Raw genomic sequence first — 24,893 nt, forward strand, 5'->3', positions numbered from 1 at the left:
TATCCTCTTCACCGCGTCGTTTGAAGTGGATGGTAAAGTTTATCTCAATAATGACCAATAACAATTAATCAGATTTTCACGCGTTTGCTAACATTATTCCAAAATCTAAATATTATATGACTCGTATGTAAATTCAATAACTTGATTTGTCTGTTAAACCCTCTATGATCTGAACTTTGACATTTGGAAGCGACCAGATCAGCGTAATAACTGTAAACAAGTTCGCAAGAAGAAAGATTTCAGCTGTATATATCTCTTCTGTGTAATGCAACACGTTGATATATGAATATATGTGGACGTTTAAGCTACGACATGTCTGTGTTTCGCTACTGTACGTTTTAGGAAGAGACTCATAAGCCTGTTAGGCTCAGTTTTAATCACTAACAGCAGTGATGTCTCTGAGTCTGACTCCAGAACAGCAGCGGAGGATAGAAGAGAACAGACAACGCGCTCTGGCCAGAAGAGCTGAGAGACAGGCTCAACTGACCCCTGGATCTGCCCAAAATAAACACACACAGCCCCTCTCTGCAGAGTCCGGTGCCACAGGAGGCCCAGCAAAGAACAGCCAGCTGTTTACATCTGATCGGGCACATCCAGGGGCACCTGGTCGACAGGTAGGCTTCAGAAACTGAACTCAGAAACAACTCTGATATAGTTTATTTTTAAGCTTAAGTGTCAGATAGTCTCTGCTCAATAATTTAAAGGGATAGTTAACCCTAAAAATGAAACTTCTGTCATCATTTACTCACCCTCAAGTTGTTCTAAACCTGTATGGAAAGAAGATATTTTGATTTTATATATATGTTTTGGGGGTGTGTCTTATGTTTGTGCTCATTTTTGCAGACTCAGCCCTTAGACTCTAAAGGTCCCTGTACAAAGACAGCACCTCCAACTTCCAACACCGCTTCTCCAAATTGTAGCTTTTATGGACAGGCAGGCAAACCGACCACAGGAGAGAAGCGGCCATCGACACTCCCTGAGACAGGAGGAAATATCCCTGCAAAGAAGCCGGCGGTGTCCATAAAAGGGAGATGTGTGTCGCACACAGAAAATCGTTTCCGAGTAGAAGTCGGCTACAATGCAGACCTCATCACGGTATTCAAAAGCATTCCCTCCAAAAACTACGGTGAGTACAGACGACGTGTCTGCTGTCATTATTTATGGAGTTTAAAGTGTGCATATGCATGCTAATTAATCTTAAATGAAAATGGCTGATGGCCTATAATATTAATGCATTTGTCATTTATCTCCTGTCACAGATCCTGCTACAAAAATGTGGAACTTCAGCCTTGAGGACTACCAGATGCTGAGTACGTCTTCATGAACGTTACTTGAGTACATCTATTTCCTGTAGCACAGGGTGTAATGGTGTTGGGTTGTGTTTCAGTGGAGCAGGCAGCGAGTTTACCCTCCGTCTCTCTCAGACCTCTGGCTGGGATGGAAGGGTTGAATATTTCAGCGTCCACCAGTCGCCCAAGGATGCAGCGGCTCTGGCAGCTCTGATGCGGCTCTGTCAGGGTTGGCAGAAACCAGGTGCCACGATAAAGGGGAAGTGCATTTTAGTGTCTCGCTCTCGGCTGGAAGTCGATATTGGATACCAGGCTGATGTTATTGGGATCTTCAAGCAAATGCCGTCCAGATGTTATGGTGAGTGTAATAAATTTATTGCCAAAAACGTAAGGAGAAGTCACTTTCCATGAATTAAGTGGAAAACGGAGCAAAAATTTGATTTTCTTTTTCAACAAATGGTCAGTGAAAGTTTAAGTGATGAAATTCTGTTTTATTTTCTGTTAATTTTATAAGGTTTGCAACCTTATTAGTCTTGTAGAAGATTTTTAATTTCTCATAATAAAAATTTAAATTAAATTCCCCAAATTTATGTAATTATATAAATTAACTAAAGCTGTAGTTACATGCAGGTATTTTTTTAAAATGTAAGTACAATGTAAAAACATGAATGTACACAATAATTAAAATGTTAGTGCATAGTACTTAAAGACACCTAATATAAAGTGGGGCCAAAATGAGGATTGTCAGTAACGGTGTTCATCCTTACATTGTTCAAACCGGAGTCGACACTGATGGAGAGACTCAGGAAGAAGTTACAACTTTTAGAATGAAACTGGACGTTTCTGAATGGTTAGTGGATAAATTTATGTAGTTGCTGTGGAGTTGATTCAACTCATCCACTAGCATGTGTCGTCATATTAATCTTTTGTGCAAATCCACGGAAAGTGAAGCTGCCTGAACCGAAGAAACACGTTGCATTACTTAAAAATTTTCCTCATCTGCAGCTTTGCCTCACTTGCGAAAACAAAATGGTGGCGCCGTGGGTGGAAATGTGCAGATTAAGGGGTGGTAATATTATAATAAGATCCTCTTCCTACGTCACAAGGGGAGTGAAATCTGAGCGGCTCGTTTTTTCACATGTTTGCAGAGAAAGTCTTGCCAAAACAAAGTTACTGGGTTGTCCTTTTTCACGTTTTCTGGGTTGGTAGATGCACCGGGAACCCGATTATAGCACTTACACACGGGAAAAGTCAGATTTTCATGAAATGTCCCCTTTAAAATGTATAAATGTATTTATATATATTTATTTTTATACTACAAAAAAACCCATAGGATTTGTGCCTCTACTGGTTTAAAAAATAATAATGGGTCACTGAAGTGTGTGGAAAGTTCCAGAAGGCTTTGAAATCTATCATTATGTACACATTTTAATCTTTGTTTGGATATTAATAGACATGAAGACCAGAAAGTGGACTTTCCTTCTGGAGGACTACGGGAAGCTCAGTGAGTCGGTTTTTTTAACGTTTTGTGCATTTAAATGAATTCTTTGTTCATGTACTTGTTCCTGTTTTGGCCTTAAACATGTAAAAAAAAATGTCTATAAGTCACACATGCCACTAGTTTCAGTTTTGTATGTTGTTTTATGCTTATATTTTTCATTCCTGTTCTGTTTTGAATACCGTTAAATGTAAAGGTTTTTGTGGAGTGAGGGAAACTAAAATACATGTTTATGGTGTTTATGTTTGTAAATGTATTTTACATTATTTCTGCATGTAATAACAAAATGTGACTTATACACTGATGCAACCTATTTATTTTGACCCGGTGTAACTTATTTCCCAGAACATCTAGTACATGTACAGTAGTTGATCATGATGTCTTGTGTCTAGTGGCGGATCTGAACGAGCTGTCTGCAGTGGAGATCGAGCCTTTACCTCACGCTGTGCTCCAGTCCTTCTGCTCTCAGTTTGAGAAGAGTGAGTCCGAAGCTCCAGTCCCTCCTGAGGCCGATCTCTCACACGTAGATCCACAGCTCACACGCAGCCTCATGCCCTTCCAGAGAGACGGAGTCAAGTAGGTCTCCATTACCAGCCATTTAGAAAGTTAGCTGGTGCATTTTAACAGTGGAGCAGGGCCGATAGGTTCAATTCCCAGGGAATGCATGAACTGATAACAATGTATACTAGCTTGAGTGCAATGCAAGAATTTTTGGATAAAAGCATCTGCCAAATGCATGAAAGTAATGTAATGTTTGCTAATGTCTCAGTTTTGCAGTGTCCAGAGAGGGCCGTTTGCTTCTGGCTGATGACATGGGCCTGGGGAAGACGGTCCAGGCCATCTGCATCGCTGCTTACTACAGGAGTGAGTGGCCTCTGCTGGTGGTCGCCCCGTCCTCAGTGCGCTTCACATGGGCTGAGGTACGCACACTTTCTTTTAGAGGGATGCTTTTTGGAGGATGCGTTTCACACCTGTACTACTGTTTTTGTTCAAGGCTGATCAAAAATATGGTTAAAATAGTGAAACATTTTTAGAATTTAAAAGAACTGTTTTCTATTTGAATATATTTTAAAATGTAATTTATTTCTGTGCTTAAAGCTGAATTTTCAGCATCATTATTCAGTCTTCAGTGTCACATGATCCTTCAGAAATCATTCAATTCTAATATGCTGATTATTGAAACATTTCAATTGTGTTGAAAACAGTTGTGCTGCTTTATATATTTGTGAAAAAATTATACATTTGTTTTAAGATTCTTTAATAAATAGAAAGTTCGAAAGGACAGCATTTTTTTTTAAATTTAAAGACATTTAATGTTACAAAATGACATTTCTGATCAATTTAATGTGCCCTTGCTGAGTGATAGTGTAGATCTGACCAGTGTTAATTTTGACAGCAAGTTTTGATTTAGTTTTAATCATAGTCTTTTGACTAAAATGCCATTTAGTTTTAGTCATAATTTAGTCATCTGAATTGTTTTAGTTTTAGTCGACTAAAACTACAGAAGATCTAGTCACCTAAAATCTAATGGGTTTAGTTAAACTGTAATGCATTAAAGGGTTAGTTCACCCAAAAATGAAAATACTGTCATTTATTACTCACCCTCATGCCGTTCCACACCCGTAAGACCTTCGTTAATCTTCAGAACACAAATTAAGATATTTTTGTTGAAATCCGATGGCTCAGTGAGGCCTCCAAAGCCAGCAATGACATTTCCTCTCTCAAGATCCATTAATGTACTAAAAACATATTTAAATCAGTTCATGTGAGTGCAGTGGTTCAATATTAATATTATAAAGCGACGAGAATATTTTTGGTGCGCCAAAAAAACAAAATAACGACTTGTATAGTGATGGCCGATTTCAAAACACTGCTTCATGAAGCTTCGGAGCATTATGAATCTTTTGTGTCGAATCGGCGGTTCGGAGCGCCAAAGTCACGTGTTTTCAGCAGTTTGGCGGTTTGACACGTGATCCGAATCATGATTCGACACAAAAGATTCATAACGCTCCGAAGCTTAATGAAGCAGTGTTTTGAAATCGGCCATCACTATATAAGTCGTTATTTTGTTTTTTTTGGCGCACCAAAAATATTCTCGTCGCTTTATAATATTAATATTGAACCACTGTACTCACATGAACTGACTTAAATATGTTTTTAGTACATTAATGGATCTTGAGAGAGGAAATGTCATTGCTGGCTATGCAGGCCTCACTGAGCCATCGGATTTCAACAAAAATATCTTAATTTGCGTTCCGAAGATTAACGAAGGTCTTACGGGTGTGGAACGACATGAGGGTGAGTAATACATGACAGAATTTTCATTTTTGGGTGAACTAACCCTTTAATTAGGAATTTCTCTAAAATGTCCAAACCCATTATATAGGCTACTCCTGGAGAAAACATCTATTAACATGTTAAAATGAATAATATTAAAATTTGAACATATTTAACTGCTGTGACAAAACATGATCTTAAAATTAAATAAAACCACTTCTCCTAAAGCAGGTCTTCTTTATATGCATTCTTTATAACAACTTGCATACAACATTATTCTTTCAAGCAGACATATTTATTTGTATAAATTAAATATAATTAATCCTCATTAAAGAGCAGTGAGTGATTTTCTGTCTTTTGTTGTTTGATTAATATAAAGGGCACAGACGGCAGCAGGTTTATTAGGCTGCTGTCACTTTAAGACCGAATGCGCGGATCCAATACACTGATTTACATCCGATATTCTCAAAACTGTTGACGTTTTCTTAAGACATACCCAACTGTGTTTACTTGAATACTCCCCAAAACGGACATTTTCACATAATGTGTGTATTTGTCCGTTCAGGCGCAAAAGAGAGTTCAATTCAGTACTCGTGCGCTGTCTAGCTTTCTGTGTTCTCCCAGACGTCTACATATTTGAACGTTTTATGAGACATCTGCGCATCTACCACACAGGGCATCAATTCTGACTGGATCTCTTCCCAAATCGTCCCTCCTTAACATTTTCGTCTCATATTTATTTGTTGACGAAAATGTCAGTAGATTTAGTCATAGTTTTTGTCATTCAAAACTGGTATTTATTTAGTTATCATCTCGTTTTCGTCTGTGAAAAAATGTATTTGACGAAATTAATGACGAAAATTATTCGTCAAAGAAATTAACACCCTACTGGTTAAAAAAACTATTTCCAGCTGAGATTCAGAATAAACCGTTTTTGTGTGACTGCCATTGTTTCAAGCAGTGACGATTGATTGAGATAATACAGGAGCACAGCTAAAATTTGTCACATGTTTACCTAAGCACTAGTAATCTTTATACATTATATTAAATTATACTCTTCTTACATTTGAATATTTTAGAATAAAAGTAGAATGTCACACAACACTCCCATGCTGTTTGTAAGTAAGTAACATAATACACTTGTTTTCTACATTAGAATAGTGGACTGTTCACAATTGTGTCTTTTGTAAAAAATGCAATTATGATCAATAATTTTCATTTAGTAATTTCATTGTTTAGTGGTAGTTTATGAAGCACCTTTGCAGACACCAAAATATTAAAAAAAGATCTGTACACATTTGTGCTATCGATAATAAATGGCATCTGAGTTTCTACACACTTGAAAAGCACCAGCTGCCAGGTCATTTTTTATGAACCGATGCCTGATGTGAAATCTGATTTATTAATTCATATTTTCCGTCACTGCACCCTTGAGGAAGGACAAATCCTCCTCTTCCACAGCAGGGATTCATGATGGATGCTATATTTTAAAGTTTGAAGTGAATTGGTGGAGATTTCCTAGTGTTCCTTTGTAAGCTTTAGTCTTCCTCCTCAAAATAGCTGAAATAGCAGAAAAAGTCCCTCAAAGACACTATGATTTCTCACCCTTTTCCCTCAGGCTTTCCGCCGATGGCTGCCTTCAATGAGAGCCGACAGCATTAATGTGGTTGTGACAGGTAGGGACAGCCTGCGGTCCGGTCTCATCAACATCATCAGCTACGACCTGCTCAACAAGATGGACAAACAGCCACCGTCCAGCCCTTTCAGTGTGATCATTATGGTGAGAGCTGATTGACTTGTTTTCTAATCACTCTCATTTACTGACTGCATTAGTTAGTTGTTTAGATAAGAACTTCAGTTTGTGCTTGTGTGAATGAGAGTCCAGGTTTGTGTAACTAATGCAGTTTGTGTCAAGTAATATTAACAGAAACTCTCATAGCGACCTAATTTTCTTAGCTTCATAGTTTGTGATAACATTTGAATATTCACTGCATATTCAGTTATTATGGAATGAAATATTTACTGATAGTTGAGCTTCTACCATCTCAAAATTCAGTCATTTTAGGGCCACAATCATCAGAAAATGATGTTTATCTGTCTGTTTACAGTTACACCACCATTCAAAAGGGACAGTAAGATTTTTTTTTTTAAAGAAATTAATACTTTTATTCAGCCAAGATGCATTAATTAATCAAAAATGACACTAAAGATATTTAGAATGTTTTAAAAGATTTCTATTTAAATAAATAAAAAATAAATAAATACAAAAGCAAATAAATGCTATTCATCAGAGAATACTGAAAATAAAAATGTATCACGGTTTCCACAAAAATATGAAGCAGCACAACTGTTTTCAACACTGATAATAATCAGAAATGTTTCTTGAGCAGCAAATCATCATATTCAAATGATTCCTGAAGGATCATGTGACACTGAAGACTGGAGTAATGATGCTGAAAATTCAGCTTTGGTCACAGAAATAAATTACATTTTACAGTATATATTTACATAGAAAACAGTTCTTTTTAATTCTAATAATATTTCACAATATTACTGTTTTCAGGTTCATACAAGGTGCTTAAAGTGCTTGAATTTGACTTTTTGACATTTAAGTCCTGGAAAACCTTTGAAAACAGCCATACTTGTGAAAAGGTACTTGAAAAGTGCTTGAATTATTGAAAGACAATAGGATATATGAAATTATTGTTTAACACTTTATTTTACAGTGCCGTAGTTACATGTTACTACATGTACTTACTGTAGTAATAACAGTAAATTATGCATAATTACAAGTAACCAAACCCTAACCCTAACTGTAACTTTATAGTAAGTATATGTAGTTAATTAATAGTACTCAGTACTTATTTGAGTAATTACAATGTAATGTCTACAGCACTGTAAAATAAAGTGTAACCTTTAATTTTATTGATAAAACAATCTTTTCGTGCAAAATTAACACTGCAGCCCATCTGATATAGAGTCATTTCGCATGGCTATGAGCATGATATTGCTCATATAAATATCCAAGTATATGATACAGCTTTCATTTTTCAGGTCAATCATATATTCATGGGGAAAAATATTAGTTTGAATAAGGAAAGCGATATCTTTGTCATAGCATCCTTTCAATGGTTAAAGTTACCAGAGTCACAGTCATTGCATGTGCTGCACTTTATTTGTACCATTTTGTTTTATTAGTTTATTTTTATTTATCTATTTACGTTTTTAGAATTTGAAACATAATAAAGAAATTGTTTGACAAGTAATGTCTCTGAGTGTAGTCCTTGAAAACCAAAAAAGCATTGCTTGAAAAGTCCTGGAATCTCATTTTTACGGAGCTCCACACATGACATGCAGTAAAAAAATATGTGTATGGTGGCCATAAATTAACATTGATCCCACAACCTCATTCTTGAATGAATCAGCCGTTTGAATGAATCATTTGAATGAATGACTCTCTTATTAAGACGGTCACTTGCCGCCACCTACTGGCGGTTTACTATCATTTTCACCCCAACATTTCTAATTTGTACTTTCAAAAAAATATTTAAAACAACCTCATAACATTATTTAATTTTTTTATTGTAAATGATTTAATTTGATTGGTAACAGCCCTATAGCGTGTTATTACTCTAATTAAATTTATTGATCAAATTTAAGAATTTAAAATGAAAGATGAACCATACATTTAATAAGATTGGAGGGGGGGGATAAATATCACAAATATGCAGATTTAAATGTCAAAACTGAAATATTCTGAAAGAATATTCAGAATAAAGAATATTCTGAATGAAAGAATATTGCTTCAGAATAAATTTATATTTACACCACACAAAAATCCTATTTTTTTCCAGACAAGCTACTTTTTTACTCAGACAACTGAATGGCCATAGGACAAGCACATGACAAGGATTAATGTCGAGCCCTGCAGCATGTAGTCTTAATGGGCCGTGTTATACTCACTATTTCATATTGTCTGACAACAAAAAGAAAAATAAATAGATGAAATAGTTTTATTGGGATTTTGGCTGCATTAAAATACATTATGTGAACACAAAGAGCAGCAGCAGAGAATAAAACAAATGTAAAGGGCTGCTGACACTTGGCAGAATGTGAATGCAACTTAATGACATAATGAATATTCTAACTGCCATATGACGCCTATCGACTTTTAACAAATATATATATATATATATATATATATGGCTTTAAAAATTAAAAAAATGGCATTAAAAAGCATTAAATTAGATTTGATGAAACCTGCAGAAACCCTGATTAGTACAATGTTGCCACGGTTTACTAAATTGAGGGAACGTTATTATAACATGTGCACGATTTAGTAAAACGAGGTAACGAATTATATCGTGCGCACGCACAGTTTACTTTAAACAAAGGAACGAATTAGTAAATCGTGGCCACTATATATATCTCAAATAAATTCAAAATAAGACACTTTCAAAAAATCCTAGTGTTCTTTCTGGTAACCACCTAGCATTCACTCAGCATCCCAGAATCCCTGTATCCTTCAAATATCAAGACTTTTAAAAGCTGTTTGAGCTCTTCCAAGGTGAATGCAGTAGCAGGATGTGATCTGAATTCTTCCTGTTTTCTGTTTGTTGTTTGTTTTTCTATAGGATGAGTCTCACTTCCTGAAGAACATGAAAACTGTCCGCTGTCGGGCGGCTCTTCCTCTGCTGAAGGTTTGCTGCTTCAGGCATTCATAAACACTGCGGTTTGGTTGATCCTGTGTTATTAAAGGATTAGTTCACTTCAGAATTAAAATTTCCTGAAATTTACCCACCCCATGTCATCCAAGATGTTCATGTCTTTCTTTCTTTAGTCGAAACAAAATTATGGTTTTTGAGGAAAACATTCTAGGATTTTTCTCTATATAGTGGACTTCACTGAGGTTCAACGGGTTGAAGGTCCAAATGTCAGTTTCAGTGCAGCTTCAAAGAGCTCTACATGATCCCAGACGAGGAATAAGAGTCTTATCTAGAGAAACGATCAGTCATTTTCTAAAAAAAATAAAATGTATATACTTTTTAACCACAAATGCTCGTCTTGCACTGCTCTGTGATGCGCCACGCATTACGTAATCACGTTGGAAAGGTCACGCATGATGTAGGCGGAAGTACCGCAGTAGGGCGAAAAACTCCATCTCATTTTCTCCTTCAAGAAAATTGTTGTTTTACCTTTTGTTTTTTTTTGTAAAGGCCGCTTGACTTAATCTTTGCACGTTCGCTTTGTAAACACTGGATCGGTACTTCCGTCTACGTCACACGTGACCTTTCCAACATGATTACGTAATGCGTGGCGCAGAGCAGTGCAAGACGAGCATTTGTGGTTAAAAAGTATATAATTTGTTTTTTTTTTTTTTTTAGAAAATGACCGATGGTTTCCCCTCGTCTGGGATCATGTAGAGCTCTTTGAAGCTGCACTGAAACTGACATTTGGACCTTCAACCCGTTGAACCCCAGTGAAGTCCACTATATGGAGAAAAATCCTGGAATGTTTTCCTCAAAAACCTTCATTTCTTTTCGACTGAGAAAGAAAGACTTTAAAGTTTTAAGTCTGTCTAGAGTTCACAGACATTGGCTGTGTCTCAAAACCACCTGTGTTGCCTACCTAGAAAGCCTTGCCAAAATGTTGCCCAGAAAACCATAAAAGCTTTAAGGTCGTAGTCATAAACATTAGTACTTTTGTTCTGTAAAATACAATTGTAATTATAATTGTTGTTATTATTAGTAATTATAATAAATAATCAGTGTTATTTTTCAGTAAAATAGGGGTGATTCAGCTTTTACTTGTCCTTAGCTGATCACATACCTAATATTGGTTTTGCAACTCAGCTGCACTTTTCACAAAGTTACTGATATGTTTAATATGAGAAGACTAGATTTGACCTGTACATATTGAAAGATTTCATATGACATCATTAGCTTGTTCTGGTTTTCTCTGATGCTGCTAATTAAACATCTGTGTGGTGCTAATGGAACAGGCCGCTAAGAGAGTGATCCTGCTGTCGGGAACGCCTGCCATGTCCAGACCTGCTGAGCTCTACACTCAGATCCTGGCTGTGAGGCCTTCCCTGTTTCCACGCTTCCATGACTTCGGCACACGTTACTGTGATGCCAAACAGGTACGTCCATCTGTATACAGCTGTGTTCTTTCAGAGCTAGAAGTACAGTGTCGGGCTGCACGATTAATCGACATAAAACAGAAATGGTGATATGGCTTAGTATGATGGTGCTGCCCTGATTAAGTTCTATTGGGAAAAAGCAATCAGAAGTGTGAAAAGGGTGTGTAGTGATGGCGGATCTTTGACTGCAGCTCCCGTGGGGGTGGGATTACTCCGGATCGTCTCATCTGAGCGAACTGAAGCTCCTGCTCGAGGAGTCTCTGATGCTCAGACGGCTCAAATCAGAGGTGCTCTCGCAACTTCCTGCCAAACAGCGTAAGGTGGTCACTGTGACGACAGACGGCATCAACTCCCGCACCAAAGCTGCCCTCAACGCCGCTGCCAAAGAGCTCGCCAAAGGATACCACAACGTGAGCGCGAACTACAATAAATCTATGAAAATAAGTCATATTTCAACAGTTCTGTCATTATTTACTTCAGAAATTCTCCTTTTGAGTTACAGCATATAGATTTGGAATGACATGAATAATGACAGAATTTGTGTCTTTGTGCCCGTTACTGTACCAGACTCTGATGAGCTCTTCTGTGTTCATGTGCAGAAGTCACAAGAGAAGGAAGCTCTCCTGGTTTTCTTCAACCACACAGCAGAGGCCAAGATCAGAGCCATCATGTACGTTTGACTATTATGAACTCAAAGAAAACATCACAGCTGAGTTCACAGGTCCTTCAAAACTTTACGGAGAAACATGCATTATTATTATTATTAAAAGATGAATGTACATTCAAATAGTTAGATGCATAAAATGAAGCCGTTGTAAAATACACATTCTATATTAATGCATTAACCATAAGCAGACCTTTATTAATAGATGGAAGAATTTTTCAGATTAATACCAATAACTGGTGTTTTTATAATGTTGCTGTTGCCATAGTTTTTTAATAATAGAGCTTGAAGCTGTGTTACACTGATTTTTCCTGTGTTAACTGTCTAATACATAACTTATGCTTTGTATAGAGTGTATTCACTAAAACATATGATTAATCTAGGGTTATTATCGTCAACTAAAAGGGGCTGGTTACATGACAACGTTTTCAACCAAAAAACGGAAAACTTTTTTTGGCCGTTCATTTACACGACAAAGACATTTTGCGGGCCTGAAAACGGGTTTCAAAGTGCAGATTTTGAAAACGATACCGTTATCGTCTTTGTGTAAACTACAAAAACTTGAATTTGTGTCATACGCATGCGTACTACGTGTTCAGTCTATAGGCGCGTAGTGTTTCTTTATAGAGTGAGATCGCCATCTACTGGCCTGGCATGAATAATACAGCATTTTTAATCGTTTTCACGGATCTATGTGAACGGAGATTTTGACAATGATGTCGTCTGTATGTAAAAAATGCAAAGGAAAACTGTTTTTAGTATCGTTTAGTACATATTTAGTTAAAATATGAACTAAATAACAATTAATATAGACATTAAAAAAAAAAAAAAACAGTATATAATAGTATAATCAATGATAGTAAAATAACAGTGGTTTAATCCATTCCCCAGGGAGTACATCTCAGACACGCTGGAGTGTGGACGAGAGAAGTTTCTGGTGTTTGCTCATCACAAACTGGTGCTGGACAGTATAACCAAAGAACTCGGTGAGAAGGTCTGTCCAAATTAATTTTTTCCCCACAAAAAATAAAACATTACTTCTTAAACATTTGCCATCAGCTGACAGCAGCCTCAGATGGAATCTGCAGACTTTTAAGTTTTTCGAATGAATTCAAATTTGGTAAAATGTGTTTAATGAAGCCGCGAGTATAAGACTTGTACTGTACTCAAATGAGCTGAAATAAGAACTGCAGAGTATATCATGGTAATATCACTTATTATTAGCCAATATTATTGTTGTTATTATTATTTTGCTGTACATTATTGGTGTGATATATACAGTATCTGTGTATTAGAATGATTTCTGAAGGATCATGTGACACTGAAGACTGGAGTAATGATGCTGAAAATTCTGCTTTGATCACAGGAATAAATTACATTTTAAGATATATTCACGTAGAAAGTAGTTCTTTTAAATTGTAATAATATTTCATAATATTACTGTTTTTACTGTATTTTTGATCACATAAATGCAGCCTTTGTGAGCATGAGACTTTTTTTAAAAACAAAACAAAAAGTAATTATTCCAAACTTTTGGCGAGTAGTGTGTGTTTGGTGTGATGCCTTCATTTCAGTGTATCATTTTAGTCTATAGTGTATTTTAGTATCATTCATTAAATTCGTCAGGTATCAGCCATAATGTGAAAATAATTAGCAGATTATTGGTATCGACCAGAATCAGTGCAGAGCATCCCTAATCCTCTATAACCCTTATTAGTGGAGTACGTCAGGGCTCTATTTTGGGTCCGCTTCTTTTTAACTTATATTTGCATCCACTGGGGGATATAATTAAGAAGCACAATGTTTGTGCCGATGATACACAGCTGTATCTGCCATCGAAAGCGGGCGATTCCATTCAACCTTTGTTGGAATGCATCTGGGACATTAAGAAATGATTATCCAATAACTTTCCCCTACTTAATAAATAAATCAAAATTGAAAATGAATCTATACTACCTGGCATTTTAATATTATCATACTCCTGTTTTATTGTCTGTTTTGTTTGGTTGTACTCTGTTTTTATTTTATTTTTCTTTAGTAGTGTATGTTTGGTGTGGTGCCTTCATTTTAGTCTATAGTGTATTTTAGTATCACTTACTAAATTCATCAAGTATCAGCCATATTGTGAAAATAATTAGCAGATTATTGGCATTGACCAGAATTTTTATATCAGTGCAGAGCATCCCTAATCCTCTATAACCCTTATTAGTGGAGTACCTCAGGGCTCTATTTTGGGTCCGCTTCTTTTTAACTTATATTTGCGTCCACTGGGGGATATTATTAAGAAGCACAATGTTTCATTTCATTTTTATGCCGATGATACACAGCTGTACCTGCCATCGAAAGCGGGCGAATCCATTCAACCTTTGTTGGTATGCATCTGGGACATTAAGAAATGATTATCCAATAACTTTCTCCAACTTAATGAGGACAAAATGAAAATAATAGTTTTTGGTCCCCCAAAATTGAGGAATAGTCTCATTAAGGAGCTGGGTGATCAGTTTCCTCCCAGGTTACTTACTTACTTACTAACCAAAGTAGTTAATAAACGATCATACAAGGTGCAGGGAGAGTTCAGATTTTGTGTTGGCCTGTGTTGTGGCCTTTTGTGTTGTGTTGATTTCTGTGTAATAAGTTGGATATATATGAGCTCTAGTATGGTGTTGACGTTGTTTTTGTGTGCAGGGAATCAGTTACATCCGTATAGACGGATCGACGCCGTCAGCGGAGCGACAGCAGCTGTGTGACAGATTCCAGTCTTCACAGAAGAGCTGCGTGGCTGTTCTGTCCATCACGGCCGCTAACATGGGCATCACGCTGCACTCGGCTGACCTCGTGGTCTTCGCTGAGCTCTTCTGGAACCCTGGAGTGAGACTCGAACATATTCAGTCCAGCCATTTACAGGGTTCCCACACTCATCAGGGGGATTTAAAACTGTGGCTTCAGGCCTGGAAAAGTCATGTGGAGATCAAAAATATTTAATTGGCTGGAAATTGCTATTTGTGAATGCAATTTTTAAAGGTGACAAATTAAAAGCTATTCAGTAACCACAACAAAATGTCATGGAGATTCATTGGTCATGAGGTGTGGAAGCCCTGAATTTAGCTGTTATACAAGAACTTTGACTCAAGCTTGAATGTTAGACTTTGTCTTTTTGATCATTTTTAGTTTGTTTTTAGTTTAATCTTGGTTTTATTTTACTTGCTATTATTATTTTGATTTGATAAACATCTTTTTATATCAAGAATTTAGTTTTTAGTGTATGATAACCCTGATTTCTCAGGCGACGCAGCTCTTTTTGATCTGACTTCCTGTCGCGTAATCTCTACCTGTAGACTGCCAGACTCAGATAAAAGCCTCGTCTCGAGCTGAAAAGCATTTTCCATGAATCAGCAGAGTAATTTAGTCTGGAACAAGCTCTCATCTGGGTTCAAAAAGCCAGCTGAAAGGAGAAATGACTTAATAAATATAATTGATATTGAGAGTGCTGCCAGAACACTTGTGAAGTGCGTTTATTTCATTCAGGTCCTGATTCAAGCTGAGGACCGGGTGCACAGGATCGGACAGACCAGTAATGTGGACATTCATTACCTGGTTGCTAAAGGCACAGCGGATGATTACCTTTGGTGAGGAAATCTGCAGATCCTTTATTTTTGTTTCCCCCCTGTAGTCATGAAAAACTGCAAATATCAGGACATTTAAACAAAAAAAGCTTTAGAACTGGAACAGTTGGTGGGAGAGTTAATGGTTTGATGCAAGTTTGTGGAAAATTATTATTTTAAAAATGTCTTTTTTTGCTTCATAATTTTTGCAATAATATATATATTTATACACTATATTGCCAAAAGTTTTGGGATGCCTGCCTTTATGTGCACATGAACTTTAATGACATCCCATTCTTAATCCGTAGGGTTTAATATAGAGTTGGCCCACCCTTTGCAGCTATAACAGGTTCAACTCTTCTGGGAAGGCTTTCCACAAGGTTTAGGAGTGTGTTTATGGGAATTTTTTGACCATTCTTCTAGAAGCGCATTTGTGAGGTCAGGCAGTGATGTTGGCGAGAAGGCCTGGCTCACAGTCTCCGCTCTAATTTATCCCAAAGGTGTTGTATCGGGTTGAGGTCAGGACTCTGTGCAGGCCAGTCAAGTTCCTCCACACCAAACTCGCTCATCCATGTCTTTATGGACCTTGCTTTGTGCGCAGTCATGTTGGAACAGGAAGGGGCCATCCCCAAACTGTTCCCACAAAGTTGGGAGTATGAAATTGTCCAAAATGTCTTGGTATGCTGAAGCATTAAGAGTTCCTTTCACTGGAACTAAGGGGTCAAGCCCAGCCCCTGAAAAACAACCCCACACCATAATCCCCCCTCCACCAAACTTTACACTTGGCACAATGCAGTCAGGCAAGTACCGTTCTCCTGGCAACCACCAAACCCAGACTCGTCCATGGGATTGCCAGACAGAGAAGCGTGATTGGTCACTCCAGAGAACACGTCTCCACTGCTCTAGAGTCCAGTGGCGGTGTGCTTTACTCCACTGCATCCGACTCTTGGTGATGTAAGGCTTGGATGCAGCTGCTCGGCCATGGAAACCCATTCCATGAAGTTCTCTACACACTGTTCTTGAGCTAGTCTGAAGGCCACACGAAGTTTGGAGGTCTGTAGCTATTGACTCTGCAGAAAGTTGGCGACTTCTGCGCACTGTGAGCTTCAGCATGCGCTGACCCCGCTCTGTGATTTTACGTGGCCTACCACTTCATGACTGAGTTGCTGTTGCTCCCAATTGCTTCCACTTTGTTATGATACCACTAACAGTTGAGCGTGGAATATTTAGTACTGAGGAAATTTCACGAATGGACTTATTGCACAGGTGGCAACCTATCACGGTACCACGCTTGAATTCACTGAGCTCCTGAGAGCGCCCCATTCTTTCACAAATGTTTGTAGAATCAGTCTGCATGCCTAGTGCTTGATTTTATACACCTGTGGCCATGGAAGTGATTGGAACACCTGAATTCAATGATTTGGAGGGGTGTCCCAATACTTTTGGCAATATAGTGTATATATATGATCCTAAAGTATATATACAGTAGTGGCAAAAAGTGATGTCCAGAAGGGATATTTATTTTTAATGGCCCTACAAGTTCAATTAAATGGTCAAAATATGAGGAAAATATTTCTTTTTTTTTTTTTTTTAATATTTTAAATATGACAGAGGGAAAAAAAACACTAAACTTGGTTAAGGTATTTATCTGACAAAATTATTTGGCAAAAAAATGAATAGAAAAACAAGAAGCCCACAGGAAAAAGCATAAATTGACTACAACATAATCAGTTATTAATATCTGGTTGGTTCTCTCTTGCTTTTGCATGTGTTCATAATTTCTTTGTATGACAGCCTGGACAAATCGGCACAATTTGGCATGTTTCATTGCGTTATTACAAATAAAACAGCAACTCCAAGCACAACTATGCAATATGCTTAGAAAATCTTTAACAAATTTTGAATAATATTTGAATAAAGTGTGAAGATGTCAATTTTCCTGGTCTGGACATCACTTTTGGCCACTACTGTACATATTAGATGCTGTAACTGGCCACCTTTTCATTTATTTATAATTTATTTCCATTTTAAATCACACTTTGTGCCCTCAGTGATTCATTTTAAATTGTTAATACAATCTTAAATTTAGTTTAAAATAATTTTGTCTTGAATTTTATAAATGTAATACTTTTTTCAAATTAACTTTAAAATTCAGTTTAGTTTGTTTGTGCAGTGTATTGTTAATTTGAGTTGTTTTTCTCCTGTATGCGATGCCACTGACTGGCCTCATTGCTTTTTTCCAGCTGTTTTGATATGGTTTGCTTGTGTTTGTCAGGCCCATGATACAGGAAAAAATGAATGTTTTGGAGCAGGTCGGCTTGTCTGAATCCAACATTTCAGAGAACGCAGAATCTGCCAGCTTCCATAGCAAGGTTAGTATCCAAACGTTCAGCATGTGACCGTCAATAAAAACAATGACGATTTCCATTGCACCATTTCTATTTATTTAACTTACTGTAGAAAGATTTAGAATAGATTTAGTTGTTCTTTGTTTTCAAGCACTATCATGTTTTCAATCCTTTCTCTGTTTGTCAGGACCCTCAGCAGCTGACCATCACAGAGATGTTTCAGAGGTCCTTCGATGAGGAGGAGATGCTCGCTTTAGTCGATCAAGATCAGTAAGAAGACAAATTATTACATAACATTACACCAAATATTTGAGTTGGTTGAAAGCCAATCATCTGACTTTTTGTCAAGAAGTGCCTCACATTTATATGTGACAAAATTAAACAAAGCCTAAAAGTTGTTGAAACCATTGTCAGTTTGAATCAAACAGATCAGCCTTGCAGCAACTATTTAAACAGACAAGAGTGTCTTCAGAGCGTTTAATTCACAAGAGGATGTAAATGATTTATAAGAGACGTATGACTGAAGATGAAGCTGCAAAACACTGGCTGTTTTTTAAACTCCTTCAGGTCCAAACTGGTGGAGAACAAAAGAAAACCATCATATCATCATGTTATTGTTAACAAAAACTAAACAAAAAAATTCATTACATGAAATAAACTAAACATTAACTGAACTAAAATAAAATTAACTTAAAACTCATTTTATATTGGCTACATTCAGGCAACATTTCTCATTTTCATTTAGTTTAAGTTAAATTATTAAAATAGCTTAAACTAAAACTTAAAAAATATAGACTTTTTTAAACTTTTAACAAAAAAATATAAATATAGTCTAATTCAAAAATATTACCAAAAACTGTAATAGTATATCAATGATAAAAATAACACTTACATACACCTTATTTGAATTAGACAAGTTTAAGGCCTTGTTTGAACTGATTCTTCTAATGAATCGGTCACAGACTCAGTGAATCAGTTCAACTGTAGAAACTGGTTCTCATCAATATTCTTGATGTAACGTTAATCACCTTCATCTTCACCTCTCCTCTTCTTTGACAGATGATTGTGCAGATTTCAAGAATTTGTTGCATCCCCTGAAATACAGACGACAAGCTTCATCGCATTTACATCACAAATAAAAGATAAAAATAAAGTTTATTTATAATTCCAGTATAACGTCACTGACTTTGTGTGATTAATGTTGATCACGTTTCTGACACAAGTTCATCTGTCATGTTTGTCTAACAGATCACTGATTCTTAAAACATGGGACAGAACTGAAATAAATAAAACTTTATGCTTCAAGGAATTTCTGATTAATGTGTCATTTACGCTTGGGTGCAACAACCTGCTTATTCCATTTTTTCAGTTATTCACGCAATTCTGACTTTATAACTCGCAATTCTGACTTTATAACTCGCAATTCTGACTTTACAACTCGCAATTCTGACTTTATATCACGCAATTCTGACTTTATAACTCGCAATTCTGACTTTACAACTCGCAATTCTGACTTTATATCACGCAATTCTGACTTTATAACTCGCAATTCTGACTTTATATCTCGCAATTCTGAGAAAAAAAGAAAAATAATGAGTTAAATGATGTAAACGTATACTAGTAAACCCCATAAACAAATGATGAACCTGTAAATGAGCATGATAGAACCCCCTTAATATCTGACAGTGCTGACAATGCCAAAGAGGAATTGTTGAGGTTTCCAAAACACATTTTGTCTCATGTCTGAAGAATCTGTGTATAAACTTGTTGACTTGTACATTACTAGTCATTCAAATCCAGACCTGCGTCCTGCTGACTGGAGGCGGGCGTCTCTAGTGCGTCGGTCTCATCAGATGATGCTGCGTGACTCTCTGTCGGCTCGGGGTTGATCTCTTCAGCACCTTCTGGATGTGGAGATGAAGGGTAATACTGACTTTTGTGTTTACATGTGACTTTTCACCTGAAGTTACAATACTAAGTCCTCAAGCTTTTATTTTTGCTAGTGAAATACTGTAAACTTCTGTCCACATAAATGTTGGAAAAGATATGAATGTAAATAAAGTGAAGCTAGACATTTTCTGTGAATCGAGTCGCTCTAAAAACACTATTATAAACTGCATGCGTGTAAATGAACACAGTGCTGTGCTTCACTCTGAAACATGCAGTGCAGCAGATTTAAAAAAAAAATGTATTTTAATTGTGCAGCCTCATTTTTTTTTTTTTTTTCATTTTAAATACACATTTGATGTAATTAATAATTCGCTTTTCATCAACTTACTAACCCCCATTTGGGAAAACCTGAACCAAAGGAAAGTTCTTCTGTTATTATTTATTCACGAACTAATTCTCTATATGCAATCACAGGTCATACAGAACTCCAAAAATGGGCGTGAACTCCAAAAATAGGCAGTACCTCTAAAAGGGGTGGATTCTCCACACACAAAGACCTTCACTTCCTCCAAATGTCATTGACTTACATTTCAAAATAAAAGTTCATAAATTAAACACTATTTCTCGCTGAAAGATGAACTAACCTCACATAAAATTTAGGCATTTGTTAAATAAAGTTCTAAAACATGCTATATAAATAAATATGCCTATATAAGTAAATATATTTTTATTTATTATCAAGATATATCCACCTTTTTCCTACATCCCATGACGCTTTGCACAAATTATAGGAGTAACTTCTGTTAAACTGTAAACAATCAGTGAAAGTTTCACTCTATGAACGCAATAATAAGCATTTTCAAAAACATGGTACATTAGATGACATTATTGTACTCACCCTTCAACCATCGAACATTAAAAGGAAATTTAAAAGTGTAAAAGCATCAACAAACAACTACAGCACACCATGAATAACCCCAAAAGCACTAATCTTTCTGCAGCAATATTACGGACGTGTTAAATATCATTAAAGACTTTAGATATAAAAAAAAAAAAAAAAGTTGCACTCCTATTACTATGAATGGGAGAAAGTGCAACGCACAATATGGCAAAATAAGTCCCGCCTTCTAAATAAAAGAGCCAATCGCCAATTGGTAAAGTCATTGAGTCACTGCAGCGGCTGTTAGAAGCTCCGGTTGCTAGACGTACGCTTAGGACTGCACATGTGCATTGGCTGGTTCAGTCTGAAAAATTTTGATTGATGTTCCCAAAACATGTCTGAAGAATCCGTGTATAAACTTGTTGACTTGTACATTACTAGTCATTCAAATCCAGACCTGCGTCCTGCTGACTGGAGGCGGGCGTCTCTAGTGCGTCGGTCTCATCAGATGATGCTGCGTGACTCTCTGTCGGCTCAGGGTTGATCTCTTCAGCACCTTCTGGATGTGGAGATGAAGGGTAATACTGACTTTTGTGTTTACATGTGACTTACACCTCAACTTAATGAACTAAAGCAGAGATTCACAAACTTTTTTGTCAGCCGAACCCTTTAGACATAAAATATTTGCTTGAAGTAAATCATTTAAAGGCACATTTCCATGTTCACAGTTCTTTGTTGTCAGTTAATGGTCACATGATATGCAAGTAAACAGATAAAATATTTAATCAGTTTTATTTTGATTGTATATATTTTAAGATTATTTATATACAAGTCTGCATGACTTGACCAAAAATGTATACTGTTATTTGTCATATATTGAGAATATAATATTATTATAATTATTATTATTAGGCCTATCATTATTAGTTTCACCTCTAAAAATGAAGACATTACTACAGTATGTTACTGTTTTAAATTATTATTGTACTGTAAAATAAAAAGTGAATATTTTAAAATAATTATAATAAATTTTTTACACTACAAGTTACTATACTAATTCTTTACTTTAAACATTCAAACCCTGGAGCTTTTAATATTTCAAATCGTCAAGCTTTTATTTTGGTGGAATACTAGTGAAATGCTGTAAAATTCTGAATGCAAAAATACTGGAAATTATATGATTATAAATAAAGTGAAGCTAGACATTTACTCACCTTTTGGTGAAAATTCACCTTTTTGAGATCAAAATTGGTCACCTACGAGATTCACATAGATCTGATGAGAAAGGTTTTTTTTTTATTTTGATTAATTGTGCAGCCCTATTTATTTATTTTAAATACACATTCGATTTAATTAATTATTCGCTTTTCATCAACTTACGAACCCCTGTTTGGGAAAACCTGAAGGAACAGTTCACCCAAAATCAGTCTTCTGTTATTATTTATTCACTTACTAATTCTCTGTTTGCAATGACAGGTCAGAGAACTCCAAAAGGGGCGGAGTCTCCACACGCAAAGACCTTCACTTCCTCCAAATGTCATTGACTTACATTTCAAAATAAAAGTTCATAAATTAAACACTATTTCTCGCTGAAAGATGAACTGACCTTACATAAAATGTAGCCATATGTTAAATAAAGTTCTAAAACATGCTATATAAATAAATATGCCTATATAAGTTAATATATTTTTATTTATTATCAAGATATATCCACCTTTTTCCTACATCCCATGACACTTTGCACAAATTACGGGAGTAACTTCCGTTAAACTCTAAACAATGAGTGAAAGTTTCACTCTGTATGAAAGAAATAAGCATTTTCAAAAACACGGTACATTGAGATGACATTATTGTACTCACCCTTCAACCATTGAACATTAAAAGGAAATTTAAAAGTGTAAAAGCATCAACAAACAACTACAACAGACCATGAATAACCCCAAAAGCACTAATCTTTCTGCAGCAATATTACGGACATGTTAAATATCATCAAAGACTTTAGATATATAAAAAAAAAAGTTGCACTCATATTACTATGAATGGGAGAAAGTGCAACGCACAATATGGCAAAATAAGTCCCGCCTTCTAAATAAAAGAGCCAATCGCCAATTGGTAAAGTCATTGAGTCACTGCAGCGGCTGTTAGAAGCTCTGGTTGCTAGACGTACGCTTAGGACTGCACATGTGCATTGGCTGGTTCAGTCTGAAAAATTTTGATTGATGTTTCCAAAACATGTCTGAAGAATCCGTGTATAAACTTGTTGACTTGTACATTACTAGTCATTCAAATCCAGACCTGCGTCCTGCTGACTGGAGGCGGGCGTCTCTAGTGCGTCGGTCTCATCAGATGATGCTGTGTGACTCTCTGTCGGCTCAGGGTTGATCTCTTCAGCACCTTCTGGATGTGGAGATGAAGGGTAATACTGACTTTTGTGTTTACATGTGACTTACACCTCAACTTAATGGACTAAAGCAGAGATTCACAAACTTTTTTGTCAGCCGAACCTCTTAGATATAAAATATTTGCTTGAAGTAAATCATTTAAAGGCACATTTCCTTTGATGTTGGTTAATGGTCACATGAAATGCAAGTAAACAGATAAAATATTTAATCTGTTTATTTTAATTGTATATATTTTAACATTTATATATAAACCTGAATGACAAATAACAATATATATTTTTTTATATTGCAAATATAATATTATTATAATTTTAATTTCAAGTTACTATACTAATTCTTTACTTAAAACATTCAAACCCTGAAGCTTTTAACATTTAAAATCATTGAGCTTTTATTTTGGCGGAATACAAGTGAAATTCTGTAAACTTCTGTCCACATAAATGTTGGAAATGATATGAATGTAAATAAAGTGAAGCTAGACATTTACTGTGAATCGAGTCGCTCTAAAAACACTATTAAAAGCTGCATGCGTGTAAATGAACACACTGGTGCGATTCACTCTGAAACATGCAGTGCAAAAGACTGTATCATTATTTCATTTAATCACAGCCTTTGATTTGATAATCACACTAAAGTATATCATGATTTGTTTTGATTAATTGTGCAGTCCCATTTATTTATTTTAAATACACATTTGATTTAATTAATTATTCACTTTTAATCAACTTTCGAACCCCTGAAGGAACAGTTCACCCAAAATCAGTCTTCTGGTATCATTTATTCACTTACTAATTCTCTGTATGCAATGAAAGGTCATAGAGCACTCCAAAAAGGGACGGAGTCTTCACACTCAAAAATCTTCCCTTCTACCAAATGTCATTGACTTAGATTTTAAATTAAAAGTTTGTAAATTAAACACTATTTCTCGATGAAATGTGAATTGACCTGACATAAAATGTAGGCATGTTAAATAAAGTGATAAATCATGCTATATGTATAAATATTTATTTATTTATTTATTTATCAAGATATATCCAATTTTTTCCAACGTCCCATGACGCTTTGTGCAAATTATGGGAGTAACTTCCATTAAACTGTAAACAATCAGTGAAAGTTTCGCTCTGTGAATGCAATAATAACCATCAAACATTAAAAGTAAGTTTAGAAGTGTAAAAGCATTAACAAATTACAACCCGAGTTCAGGAAAAGTTGGGACGTTTTTTTAAATTTGAATAAAATGAAAACTAAAAGACTTTCAAATCACATGAGCCAATATTTTATTCACAATAGAAATAACATAACAAATGTTTAAAGTGAGAAATTTCACAATTTTATGCACAAAATGAGCTCATTTCAAATTTGATGCCTGCTACAGGTCTCAAAATAGTTGGGTGGTTTACCATGGTGTAGCATCTCCTCTTCTTTTCGAAACGGTGTGAAGACGTCTGGGCATCGAGGTTATGAGTTTCTGGAGTTTTGGTGTTGGAATTTGGTCCCATTCTTGCCTGATATAGGCTTCCAGCTGCTGAAGAGTTCGTGGTCATTTTTCGTTTAATGATGCACCAAATGTTCTCTATAGGTGAAAGGTCTGGACTGCAGGCAGGCCAATTCAGCACCCGGACTCTTCTACGACGAAGCCATGCTGTTGTAATAGCTGCAGTATGTGGTTTTGCATTGTCCTGCTGAAATACACAAGGCCTTCCCTGAAATAGATGTCGTCTGGAGGGGAGCATACGTTGCTCTAAAACCTTTATATAACTTTCAGCATTCATAGTGCCTTATACCATACCATATGCACTTATGCACCCCCATACCATCAGAGATGCTGGCTTTTGAACCGAACGCCGATAACACGCTGGAAGGTCTCCCTCCTCTTTAGCCCGGAGGACACGATGTCCGTG

The 24,893-nt window shown here is 36.1% G+C and overlaps 2 protein-coding genes and 1 long non-coding RNA gene across 24 annotated transcripts in view; 2 read left to right on the forward strand and 1 right to left on the reverse strand.

Annotated features, from left to right (window-relative positions):
* smarcal1 (SWI/SNF related, matrix associated, actin dependent regulator of chromatin, subfamily a-like 1) lies at nt 1–19,129 on the forward strand. The gene is given in 19 exon segments (XM_051905212.1): nt 1–614; nt 844–1,126; nt 1,260–1,310; nt 1,388–1,465; nt 1,468–1,647; nt 2,743–2,793; nt 3,180–3,363; nt 3,557–3,707; nt 6,683–6,844; nt 9,699–9,764; nt 11,066–11,206; nt 11,398–11,616; nt 11,806–11,876; nt 12,762–12,864; nt 14,556–14,738; nt 15,396–15,496; nt 17,748–17,844; nt 18,008–18,090; nt 18,880–19,129. Coding segments are annotated over 19 exon segments (2,430 nt in total). The 5' UTR covers nt 1–392; the 3' UTR covers nt 18,884–19,129.
* The window catches only part of nme9 (NME/NM23 family member 9), a 25,740-nt gene continuing 18,943 nt past the window's right edge, over nt 18,097–24,893 (reverse strand). For 4 of the 22 annotated variants that reach the window (XM_051905218.1, XM_051905213.1, XM_051905221.1 and 1 more), the window contains 5 exons: nt 22,886–22,987; nt 21,048–21,149; nt 19,623–19,724; nt 18,849–18,914; nt 18,097–18,394 (listed from right to left, as the gene is read on the reverse strand). In XM_051905218.1, the coding sequence (XP_051761178.1) occupies nt 18,895–18,914; nt 19,623–19,724; nt 21,048–21,149; nt 22,886–22,987 (326 nt within the window). In that variant the 3' untranslated portion in view covers nt 18,097–18,394; nt 18,849–18,894. Of the gene's footprint in view, nt 18,395–18,848; nt 18,915–19,622; nt 19,725–19,749; nt 21,150–22,885; nt 22,988–24,893 lie in introns of those variants that run through there. The other 18 variants (XM_051905219.1, XM_051905226.1, XM_051905227.1 and 15 more) reach the window with 8 other exon arrangements.
* The window catches only part of LOC127518498 (uncharacterized), an 11,735-nt gene continuing 6,449 nt past the window's right edge, over nt 19,608–24,893 (forward strand). The window contains exons 1-2 of the long non-coding RNA XR_007931580.1: nt 19,608–19,743; nt 22,870–23,006. This is a non-coding gene — a long non-coding RNA (uncharacterized LOC127518498). The remainder of the gene's footprint in view (nt 19,744–22,869; nt 23,007–24,893) is intronic.

Source organism: Ctenopharyngodon idella, chromosome 9 (assembly GCF_019924925.1).
Source record: "Ctenopharyngodon idella isolate HZGC_01 chromosome 9, HZGC01, whole genome shotgun sequence".
NCBI classification, from domain to species: domain Eukaryota; kingdom Metazoa; phylum Chordata; class Actinopteri; order Cypriniformes; family Xenocyprididae; genus Ctenopharyngodon; species Ctenopharyngodon idella.